Source organism: Lampetra fluviatilis, chromosome 34 (assembly GCF_964198595.1).
Source record: "Lampetra fluviatilis chromosome 34, kcLamFluv1.1, whole genome shotgun sequence".
Lineage (NCBI taxonomy): Eukaryota > Metazoa > Chordata > Hyperoartia > Petromyzontiformes > Petromyzontidae > Lampetra > Lampetra fluviatilis.
In genome coordinates, this window is record NC_136308.1 from 12,229,991 (window position 1) to 12,245,120 (window position 15,130).

A 15,130-nucleotide genomic window follows, 5' to 3' on the forward strand; every position below is an offset into this window, starting at 1 on the left:
CACCTGCACAGTGACACATTCACACACTCACCTGCACAGTGACACATTCACACACTCACCTGCACAGTGACACATTCACACACACACACACCTGCAGTATGACACATTCACACACACCTGCAGTATGACACATTCACACACTCACCTGCAGTGTGACACATTACTACACTCACCTGCACAGTGACACGTTACTACACTCACCTGAAGTGGCACATTCACACACTCACCTGCACAGCGACACGTTACTACACTCACCTACACAGTGACACATTCACAAACTCAACTGCACAGTGACACATTCACACACTCACCTGCACAGCGACACGTTCACACACTCACCTGGACAGCGACACGTTCACACACTCACCAGCAGTGTGACACATTCACACACTCAGCTGCAATGACACATTCAAACACTCACCTGCACAGTGACACATTCACACACTCACTTGCACCGCGACACATTCACACACTCACATGCACAGTGACAAATTCACACACTCAGCAGCAATTACACATTCACACACTCAGCAGCAATGACACATTCAGACACTCACTTGCACAGTGACACATTCATACACTCACTTGCACAGTGACACATTCACACACTCACCTGCACAGTGACACATTCACACAATCACCTGCACAGTGACACATTCACACACTCACCTACACAGTGCCACATTCACACACTCACCTGCACAGTGACACATTACTACACTCACCTGCACAGTGACACATTCACACACACACACACCTGCAGTATGACACATTCACACACACCTGCAGTATGACACATTCACACACTCACCTGCAGTGTGACACATTACTACACTCACCTGCACAGTGACACGTTACTACACTCACCTAAAGTGACACATTCACACACTCACCTGCATAGTGACACATTCACACACTCATCTGCAGTGACACATTCGCACACTCACCTGCACAGCGACACGTTACTACACTCACTTGCACAGTGACACATTCACAAACTCAACTGCACGGTGACAAATTTTAACACTCACCTGCAGTGACACATTAACACACTCACCTGCACAGTGACATAGTACTACACTCACCTACACAGTGACATAGTACTACACTCACCTGCACAGTGACACATTCACACACTCACCTGCACAGTGACACATTCACACACTCACCTGCACAGTGACACATTCACACACTCACCTGCACAGTGACACATTCACACACTCACCTGCACAGTGACACATTCACACACACACACACCTGCAGTATGACACATTCACACACACCTGCAGTATGACACATTCACACACTCACCTGCAGTGTGACACATTACTACACTCACCTGCACAGTGACACGTTACTACACTCACCTGAAGTGGCACATTCACACACTCACCTGCACAGCGACACGTTACTACACTCACCTACACAGTGACACATTCACAAACTCAACTGCACAGTGACACATTCACACACTCACCTGCAGTGACACATTCACACACTCACCTGCACAGTGACACATTCACACACTCACCTGCACAGTGACACATTCCTATACTCACCTGCACAGTGACACATTCACACACTCACCTGCACAGTGACACATTCACACACTCACCTGCACAGTGACACATTCACACACTCACCTGCACAGTGACACGTTACTACACTCACCCGCAGTGACACATTCACACACTCACCTACACAGTGACACATTCACACACTCACCTGCAGTGACACATTCACACACTCACCTGCACAGTGACACATTCACACATTCACCTGCATAGTGACACATTCACACACTCACCTGCACGGTGACACATTCACACATTCACCTGCAGTGTGACACGTTCACACACTCACCTGCACAGTGACACATTCACACACTCACCTACACAGTGACACATTCACACACTCACCTGCATTGACACATTCAGACACTCACCTGCACAGTGACACATTCACACACTCACCTGCACAGTGACACATTCACACACTCACCTGCACAGTGACACATTCACACACTCACCTGCACAGTGACACATTCCTATACTCACCTGCACAGTGACACATTCACACACTCACCTGCACAGTGACACATTCACACACTTACCTGCATTGACACATTCACACACTCACCTGCACAGTGACACATTCACACACTCACCTGCACAGTGACACATTACTACACTCACCTGCACAGTGACACATTCACACACACACCTGCAGTATGACACATTCACACACTCACCTGCACAGTGACACGTTACTACACTCACCCGCAGTGACACATTCACACACACACCTACACAGTGACACATTCACACACTCACCTGCAGTGACACATTCACACACTCACCTGCACAGTGACACATTCACACATTCACCTGCATAGTGACACATTCACACACTCACCTGCACGGTGACACATTCACACATTCACCTACACAGTGACACATTCACACACTCACCTGCATTGACACATTCAGACACTCACCTGCACAGTGACACATTCACACACTCACCTGCACAGTGACACATTCACACACTCACCTGCAGTGTGACACATTCACACACACCTGCAGTGTGATACATTCACACACTCACCTGCAGTGACACATTCACACACTCACCTGCATTGTGACACATTCACACACACCTGCAGTATGACACATTACTACACTCACCTGCACAGTGACACATTCACACACTCACCTGCACAGTGACACATTCACACACTCACCTGCAGTGTGACACATTCACACACACCTGCAGTGTGATACATTCACACACTCACCTGCAGTGACACATTCACACACTCACCTGCAGTGTGACACATTCACACACTCACCTGCAGTGTGACACATTCACACACTCACCTGCACAGCGACACGTTACTAAACTCACCTGCACAGTGACACATTCACACACACACCTGCAGTATGACACATTCACACACTCACCTGCAGTGTGACACATTACTACACTCACCTGCACAGTGACACGTTACTACACTCACCTGCACAGTGACACATTCACACACACACACACACCTGCAGTATGACACATTCACACACTCACCTGCACAGTGACACATTCACACACTCACCTGCACAGTGACACATTCCTATACTCACCTGCACAGTGACACATTCACACACTCACCTGCACAGCGACACGTTACTACACTCACCTGCACAGTGACACATTCACACACTCACCTGCACAGTGACACATTCACACACACACCTGCAGTATGACACATTCACACACTCACCTGCAGTGTGACACATTACTACATTCACCTGCACAGTGACACGTTACTACACTCACCTGCAGTGACACATTCACACACTCACCTGCACAGTGACACATTACTACACTCACCTGCACAGTGACACATTCACACACACACCTGCAGTATGACACATTCACACACACCTGCAGTATGACACATTCACACACTCACCTGCAGTGTGACACATTACTACACTCACCTGCACAGTGACACGTTACTACACTCACCTGAAGTGACACATTCACAAACTCAACTGCACAGTGACACATTCACACACTCACCTGCAGTGACACATTCACACACTCACCTGCACAGTGACACATTCACACACACACACACACCTGCAGTATGACACATTCACACACACCTGCAGTATGACACATTCACACACTCACCTGCACAGTGACACATTCACACACTCACCTGCACAGTGACACATTCCTATACTCACCTGCACAGTGACACATTCACACACTCACCTGCACAGCGACACGTTACTACACTCACCTGCACAGTGACACATTCACACACACACCTGCAGTATGACACATTCACACACTCACCTGCAGTGTGACACATTACTACATTCACCTGCACAGTGACACGTTACTACACTCACCTGCAGTGACACATTCACACACTCACCTGCACAGTGACACATTACTACACTCACCTGCACAGTGACACATTCACACACACACACACCTGCAGTATGACACATTCACACACACCTGCAGTATGACACATTCACACACTCACCTGCAGTGTGACACATTACTACACTCACCTGCACAGTGACACGTTACTACACTCACCTGAAGTGACACATTCACAAACTCAACTGCACAGTGACACATTCACACACTCACCTGCAGTGACACATTCACACACTCACCTGCACAGTGACACATTCACACACTCACCTGCACAGTGACACATTCCTATACTCACCTGCACAGTGACACATTCACACACTCACCTGCACAGTGACACATTCACACACTCACCTGCATTGACACATTCACACACTCACCTGCACAGTGACACATTCACACACTCACCTGCACAGTGACACATTACTACACTCACCTGCACAGTGACACATTCACACACACACCTGCAGTATGACACATTCACACACTCACCTGCAGTGTGACACATTACTACACTCACCTGCACAGTGACACATTACTACACTCACCTGCACAGTGACACATTCACAAACTCACCTGCACAGTGGCACATTCACACACTCACCTGCACAGTGACAGATTCACACATTCACCTGCATAGTGACACATTCACACACTCACCTGCACGGTGACACATTCACACATTCACCTGCAGTGTGACACGTTCACACACTCACCTGCACAGTGACACATTCACACACTCACCTAGACAGTGACACATTCACACACTCACCTGCACAGCGACACGTTACTACACTCACCTGCACAGTGACACATTCACACACACACCTGCAGTATGACACATTCACACACTCACCTGCAGTGTGACACATTACTACATTCACCTGCACAGTGACACGTTACTACACTCACCTGCAGTGACACATTCACACACTCACCTGCACAGTGACACATTACTACACCACCTGCACAGTGACACATTCACACACACACACCTGCAGTATGACACATTCACACACACCTGCAGTATGACACATTCACACACTCACCTGCAGTGTGACACATTACTACACTCACCTGCACAGTGACACGTTACTACACTCACCTGAAGTGACACATTCACAAACTCAACTGCACAGTGACACATTCACACACTCACCTGCAGTGACACATTCACACACTCACCTGCACAGTGACACATTCACACACTCACCTGCACAGTGACACATTCCTATACTCACCTGCACAGTGACACATTCACACACTCACCTGCATAGCGACACGTTACTACACTCACCTGCACAGTGACACATTCACACACACACCTGCAGTATGACACATTCACACACTCACCTGCAGTGTGACACATTACTACACTCACCTGCACAGTGACACGTTACTACACTCACCTGCAGTGACACATTCACACACTCACCTGCACAGTGACACATTCACACACTCACCTGCACAGTGACACATTCCTATACTCACCTGCACAGTGACACATTACTACACTCACCTGCACAGTGACACATTCACACACACACACACCTGCAGTATGACACATTCACACACACCTGCAGTATGACTCATTCACACACTCACCTGCAGTGTGACACATTACTACACTCACCTGCACAGTGACACGTTACTACACTCACCTAAAGTGACACATTCACACACTCACCTGCATAGTGACACATTCACACACTCACCTGCGGTGACACATTCGCACACTCACCTGCACAGCGACACGTTACTACACTCACTTGCACAGTGACACATTCACAAACTCAACTGCACGGTGACAAATTTTAACACTCACCTGCAGTGACACATTCACACACTCACCTGCACAGTGACACATTCCTATACTCACCTGCACAGTGACACATTCACACACTCACCTGCACAGTGACACATTCACACACTCACCGGCATTGACACATTCACACAAGCACCTGCACAGTGACACATTCACACACTCACCTGCACAGTGACACATTACTACACTCACCTGCACAGTGACACATTCACACACACACCTGCAGTATGACACATTCACACACTCACCTGCAGTGTGACACATTACTACACTCACCTGCACAGTGACACGTTACTACACTCACCTGCAGTGACACATTCACACACTCACCTGCACGATGACACATTACTACACTCACCTGCACAGTGACACATTCACACACACACACACACCTGCAGTATGACACATTCACACACACCTGCAGTATGACACATTCACACACTCACCTGCACAGTGACACATTCACACACTCACCTGCACAGTGACACATTCACACACTCACCTGCACAGTGACACATTCCTATACTCACCTGCACAGTGACACATTACTACACTCACCTGCACAGTGACACATTCACACACACACACACCTGCAGTATGACACATTCACACACACCTGCAGTATGACTCATTCACACACTCACCTGCAGTGTGACACATTACTACACTCACCTGCACAGTGACACGTTACTACACTCACCTAAAGTGACACATTCACACACTCACCTGCATTGTGACACATTCACACACTCACCTGCAGTGACACATTCGCACACTCACCTGCACAGCGACACGTTACTACACTCACTTGCACAGTGACACATTCACAAACTCAACTGCACGGTGACAAATTTTAACACTCACCTGCAGTGACACATTCACACACTCACCTGCACAGTGACACATTCCTATACTCACCTGCACAGTGACACATTCACACACTCACCTGCACAGTGACACATTCACACACTCATCGGCATTGACACATTCACACAAGCACCTGCACAGTGACACATTCACACACTCACCTGCACAGTGACACATTACTACACTCACCTGCACAGTGACACATTCACACACACACCTGCAGTATGACACATTCACACACACACCTGCAGTATGACACATTACTACACTCACCTGCACAGTGACACGTTACTACACTCACCTGCAGTGACACATTCACACACTCACCTGCACAGTGACACATTACTACACTCACCTGCACAGTGACACATTCACACACTCACCTGCACAGCGACACGTTACTACACTCACCTGCACAGTGACACATTCACACACACACCTGCAGTATGACACATTCACACACTCACCTGCAGTGTGACACATTACTACACTCACCTGCACAGTGACACGTTACTACACTCACCTGCAGTGACACATTCACACACTCACCTGCACAGTGACACATTACTACACTCACCTGCACAGTGACACATTCACACACACACACACCTGCAGTATGACACATTCACACACACCTGCAGTATGACACATTCACACACTCACCTGCAGTGTGACACATTACTACACTCACCTGCACAGTGACACGTTACTACACTCACGTGAAGTGACACATTCACACACTCACCTGCAGTGACACATTCACACACTCACCTGCACAGTGACACATTCACACACTCACCTGCATTGACACATTCACACACTCACCTGCACAGTGACACATTCACACACTCACCTGCACAGTGACACATTACTACACTCACCTGCACAGTGACACATTCACACACACACCTGCAGTATGACACATTCACACACTCACCTGCAGTGTGACACATTACTACACTCACCTGCACAGTGACACATTACTACACTCACCTGCACAGTGACACATTCACAAACTCACCTGCACAGTGACACATTCACACACTCACCTGCACAGTGACACATTCACACATTCACCTGCATAGTGACACATTCACACACTCACCTGCACGGTGACACATTCACACATTCACCTGCAGTGTGACACGTTCACACACTCACCTGCACAGTGACACATTCACACACTCACCTACACAGTGACACATTCACGCACTCACCTGCATTGACACATTCAGACACTCACCTGCACAGTGACCCATTCACACACTCACCTGCACAGTGACACATTCACACACTCACCTGCAGTGTGACACATTCACACACACCTGCAGTGTGATACATTCACACACTCACCTGCACAGTGACACATTCACACACTCACCTGCAGTGACACATTCACACACTCACCTGCAGTGTGACACATTCACACACACCTGCAGTATGACACATTACTACACTCACCTGCACAGTGAAACATTCACACACTCACCTGCAGTGACACATTAACACACTCACCTGCACGGTGACACGTTCATACACTCACCTGCACAGTGACACATTCACAAACTCACCTGCACAGTGACACATTCACACACTCACCTGCACAGTGACACATTCACACACTCACCTGCACAGTGACACATTACTACACTCACCTGCACAGTGACACAATCACACACTCACCTGCAGTGTGAACATTCACACACTCACCTGCAGTGTGACACATTCACACACTCACCTGCACAGTGACACATTCATACACTCACCTGCACAGTGACACATTCACACACTCACCTGCAGTGACACATTCACACACTCACCTGCACCGCGACACATTCACACAATCACCTGCACGGTGACACATTCACACACTCACCTGCAGTGACACGTTCATATACTCACCTGCACAGCGACACGTTACTACACTCACCTGCAGTGTGACACATTCACACACTCACCTGCACAGTGACACATTCCTATACTCACCTGCACAGTGACACATTCACACACTCACCTGCACAGTGACACATTCATACACTCACCTGCACAGTGACACATTCACACACTCACCTGCAGTGACACATTCACACACTCACCTGCACCGCGACACATTCACACAATCACCTGCACGGTGACACATTCACACACTCACCTGCAGTGACACGTTCATATACTCACCTGCACAGCGACACGTTACTACACTCACCTGCAGTGTGACACATTCACACACTCACCTGCACAGTGACACATTCCTATACTCACCTGCACAGTGACACATTCACACACTCACCTGCACAGCGACACGTTACTACACTCACCTGCACAGTGACACATTCACACACACACCTGCAGTATGACACATTCACACACTCACCTGCAGTGTGACACATTACTACACTCACCTGCACAGTGACACGTTACTACACTCACCTGCAGTGACACATTCACTCACTCACCTGCACAGTGACACATTACTACACTCACCTGCACAGTGACACATTCACACACACACACACCTGCAGTATGACACATTCACACACACCTGCAGTATGACACATTCACACACTCACCTGCAGTGTGACACATTACTACACTCACCTGCACAGTGACACGTTACTACACTCACCTGAAGTGACACATTCACACACTCACCTGCAGTGACACATTCACACACTCACCTGCACAGTGACACATTCACACACTCACCTGCACAGTGACACATTCACACACTCACCTGCATTGACACATTCACACACTCACCTGCACAGTGACACATTCACACACTCACCTGCACAGTGACACATTACTACACTCACCTGCACAGTGACACATTCACACACACACCTGCAGTATGACACATTCACACACTCACCTGCAGTGTGACACATTACTACACTCACCTGCACAGTGACACATTACTACACTCACCTGCACAGTGACACATTCACAAACTCACCTGCACAGTGACACATTCACACATTCACACATTCACCTGCATAGTGACGCATTCACACACTCACCTGCACGGTGACACATTCACACATTCACCTGCAGTGTGACACGTTCACACACTCACCTGCACAGTGACACATTCACACACTCACCTACACAGTGACACATTCACGCACTCACCTGCATTGACACATTCAGACACTCACCTGCACAGTGACACATTCACACAATCACCTGCACAGTGACACATTCACACACTCACCTGCAGTGTGACACATTCACACACACCTGCAGTGTGATACATTCACACACTCACCTGCACAGTGACACATTCACACACTCACCTGCAGTGACACATTCACACACTCACCTGCAGTGTGACACATTCACACACACCTGCAGTATGACACATTACTACACTCACCTGCACAGTGAAACATTCACACACTCACCTGCAGTGACACATTAACACACTCACCTGCACGGTGACACGTTCACACACTCACCTGCACAGTGACACATTCACAAACTCACCTGCATTGACACATTCACACACTCACCTGCACAGTGACACATTCACACACTCACCTGCACAGTGACACATTACTACACTCACCTGCACAGTGACACATTACTACACTCACCTGCACAGTGACAGAATCACACACTCACCTGCAGTGTGAACATTCACACACTCACCTGCAGTGTGACACATTCACACACTCACCTGCACAGTGACACATTCATACACTCACCTGCACAGTGACACATTCACACACTCACCTGCAGTGACACATTCACACACTCACCTGCACCGCGACACATTCACACAATCACCTGCACGGTGACACATTCACACACTCACCTGCACCGCGACACATTCACACAATCACCTGCACGGTGACACATTCACACACTCACCTGCAGTGACACGTTCATATACTCACCTGCACAGCGACACGTTACTACACTCACCTGCAGTGTGACACATTCACACACTCACCTGCAAAGTGACACATTACTACACTCACCTGCACAGTGACACATTCACACACTCACCTGCACGGTGACACATTCACACACTCACCTACAGTGACACATTCACACACTCACCTACACAGTGACACATTCACACACTCACCTGCACAGCGACACGTTACTACACTCACCTGCACAGTGACACATTCACACACTCACCTGCACAGTGACACATTCACACACTCACCTGCAGTGTGACACGTTCACACACTCACCTGCACAGTGACACATTCACACACTCACCTGCAGTGTGACACATTACTACACTCACCTGCACAGTGACACATTCACACACTCACCTGCACGGTGACACATTCACACACTCACCTGCAGTGACACATTCACACACTCACCTACACAGTGACACATTCACACACTCACCTGCACAGTGACACGTTACTACACTCACCTGCACAGTGACACATTCACACACTCACCTGCACAGTGACACATTTACACACTCACCTGCAGTGTGACACGTTCACACACTCACCTGCACAGTGACACATTCACACACTCACCTGCAGTGTGACACGTTCACACACTCACCTGCACAGTGACACATTCACACACTCACCTGCACAGTAACACGTTACTACACTCACCTGCACATTGACACATTCACACACTCAGCTGCACAGTGACGCATTACTACACTCACCTGCACAGTGACATTCACACACTCAGCTGCAGAGTGACACATTCACACACTCACCTGCACAGTGACACATTCACACACTCACCTGCAGTGTGACACATTCACACACTCACCTGCACAGTAACACATTCACACACTCATCTGCAGTGACACATTCACACACTCACCTGCACAGTGACACATTCACACACTCACCTGCAGTGTGACACATTCACACACTCACCTGCACAGTGACACATTCACACACTCACCTGCAGTGTGACACGTTCACACACTCACCTGCACAGTGACACGTTACTACACTCACCTACACAGTGGCACGTTACTACACTCACCTGCACGTGACGCATTCACACACTCACCTGCACAGTGACACATTCACACACTCACCTCCACAGTGACAAAGACAAAGGTCCCCCCTCTATCTCTAACAGACTGTTGGGGCAAGTGTTTTTAGCGGCACCTGATGGAGTATTGAGGTCAGCACAATGCCCTGCCGCATTTGTCTCCCCAGGTACTTGACGGCCAAATTAATCTAGGAGATGCCCAGGACCAGTTCATGAAAATGCGCTGATCGCGACGCCACAACACAACACACACGCTACACACACTACACACACACGGTACAACCACACTACACACACACTACACACACGATACAAACACTACACACACTACACACAGTACAACCACACTCCACACACACGGTACAACCATACACTACACACACGGTACAACCACACTACACACGCTACACACACATTACAAACACACTACACACGCTACACACACAATACACGCGGTATACACAGACGACACACATTACACACATACTACACACGCTACAAACACTATACATACTACACACAAACTACACACACCACACACTACACACACCACACACTACACACACATATACACACAACACACAGTATACACACATTAGACACACACTACACACGATACACACACTACACATGCTACACACACGGTGCAACCACACTACATACACGATATACACACTACACACACGATATACACACATTAGACACACACTACACACACACACTACACATGCTACACACACGGTACAACCACACTACACACACTACACACACGGTATACACACACTACACACACTACACACGCTACACACACACTACACACGCTACACACACACTACACATGCTACACACAAACTACACACACACTACACACACGATATACACACACCACACACAGTATACACACATTAGACACACACTACACACGATACACACACACTACACATGCTACACACACGGTACAACCACACTACACACACTACACATGCTACACACAAACTACACACACACTACACACACGATATACACACAACACACACAGTATACACACATTAGACACACACTACGCACGCGGACACACGCAGTGCAGAAAGTCAGTATGGTTGCAATGTGTCTCAATGGGCTTGCTTAATCTCCGGGTTAAATAAAGGGTAAAGCATCACACACACACACTACGCACACACCCTCACACACAGATCCACGAACTATCTGTACCATACAAAGATGACATGCGGCAAGGCAGGGGCCAGACATTGACTTTTCATTTTAAACTGATGACCTCTACAATTCAATTACTGCCATGCAGAACGGCGCTGGCTCATTTGCATTCCCAGTGCCGACCGATTAAGGCCCCAACCTCCTCAGCCCCCCCACCCCCCACCCCCCACCAGGGACCAGCTGCCCACTGCCCTCCCCCGGCCCTCTGCCGCCCTCTCGCGGTACGAGGGCAGCAATGGATCCATCGCATGACCACCAAGGCCACGTGGTCATGCTGATACCAATGCACATTAAACGTCGTTAGCCCTCCACGACCCCGACGCGCATTGTCACGACGTTCAACAACAAAAACAGCGGGGACCGCCCTTGGCCGAGCTGCGTTTATCTTCCAGGCGACCGCACCCGCGGCAATGGTCCGTCCATAACTGCCACGCACAGGCAGCAGCACCCAGGCAGGGCCGGATTAAGATTGTGTAGGCCGCCTGCGCTCCAGCTACTGCGAGGCCCCCAGTCATATTTTCAAAAGGAAAACAAAGTTAAAGAAAATGTAAATTTATTTTTACATGGCTAACGACAACATAAAATTCAACATTGACAAATGAAATAACTTTTCACTGAATCTCAGGAGGCCCTCCAGCTGGCGGAGGCCCCTGGGCTGCAGCCCCTAAAGCCCCCACGCCTTGATCCGGCCCTGCATCCAGGCACCCATCATCCACCTTCCAGGAGGCCATCACCTGTCCAGGCATATTACCTGTCTAGGCTCTCAACCATTCAGGCTCTCACCTCTACAGACCATCACCTCTACAGGCCATCACCTGTACAGGCCATCACCCGTTCAGGCTCTCACCTGTTCTGTCTGGCGTACGAGGAACTTTGATGTTGTAATTGTTGTTGGCTCAGACATTCGTAACATATGCGTGCATAACAAGTTTATTATTGATGTTGTAATTGTTATTCTATTTATTGTGATTGTTTTTATAATTGTTGTGATTGTTTTTGCTGTGATTGTTGTTGTTTTTTATGGTTGTTGTTGTCGTCCCAGGCTGGCTCCTCCGGTTATACCGGACGTGAGCCTCTTCCCCGAGATCATCGGGGATGCGTTTGCCATAGCGATCGTGGCCTTCGTGGTGCCCCTGTCACTCAGCAAGATCTTCGCACAGAAGCACGGATACGCTATCGACAGCAACCAGGTAACTGGGTACCCGTAAGTAGGTCGCCTGGTTACCAGATAACTAGGTGACCTTGTAACCAGGTAGTAACCGGATATCTTGGTAACGAGATGATTTGGTTACCAGGTAACCTGTTAACCAGGCAAATATGTAACCAGATGAACTGGTAATCAGGTAGCCGGATAACCAGGTAACCAGGTGACCTGGTAACCTTGTAACCAAATAACTGGTTAACAAGGTGACCTAATAAGGAGGTAACCAGATAAGCATGTGACCCAGTAACTGGATAACCAGACAGCCAGCTGGTAGATGAAACAATGTGACTGGGATGTAATCAGATTTCTTCGATACGTGTAAATCACTAAATGGGATTCCCAGACACGCATCTTCCATGCGTTGCATCTGGAACAGGTCCTTGTGACTGCGTCTGTCTCCCTCGCCCCTCCATCATTTAACTATTTACTTATTTAACTTTTATACCACGCTGGCTTGCCAGCTGCACTTCTACTGATGATGGCATTGGTTGTTCATCACAACGTGGAGAGCGGTGGTGCAGTGATTAGCGCATTGGGCAAGTAATCAAACTTCAGTTAGATTACCAAGCCACGGTCAACATCAGTAGCGATTATCTGAACTGGTCCTTAAATTAGTACCTGGTGCAGTGTGGCATCATCAGCACTGGGGAGACAAAGGCGGACGGGCGTGATGCTGGCCACCCACATAAGCGCGCTACACAGGGAATCTTTGCCTTTGTTTGTTGTTCATTATATTTAAGACTATGATGCATGGTGATGATATTGATGATGTTGTTGATAATGATTTTAACGATGACGATATGATGTTGATGATGTTGATGGCGTTAATGATGATAACGATGCTGATAACGATGTTGATGATTATCCACAGGAGTTGCTTGCGTTCGGGGTGAGCAACATCTTCGGGTCGTTCTTCCAGACGGTCGTGGTGAGCACGTCGCTCTCCCGCTCGCTCATACAAGAGAGCACCGGCGGCAAGACACAGGTCCCGGCCACACCACCGCCGTACCGTGGCACACCAGCACCACACTCACACAGCACCATATTCACACACGCCACCACACACACACGGC

The 15,130-nt window shown here is 48.6% G+C and overlaps 1 protein-coding gene across 1 annotated transcript in view; it reads left to right on the forward strand.

Moving 5' to 3' along the window:
- Window positions 1-15,130, forward strand: part of LOC144944416 (chloride anion exchanger-like) — a 95,382-nt gene that overhangs the window by 40,785 nt on the left and 39,467 nt on the right. The window contains 2 exon segments of the mRNA XM_078872556.1: window positions 13,896-14,043; window positions 14,929-15,042. Of these exon segments, the coding sequence (XP_078728682.1) occupies window positions 13,896-14,043; window positions 14,929-15,042 (262 nt within the window).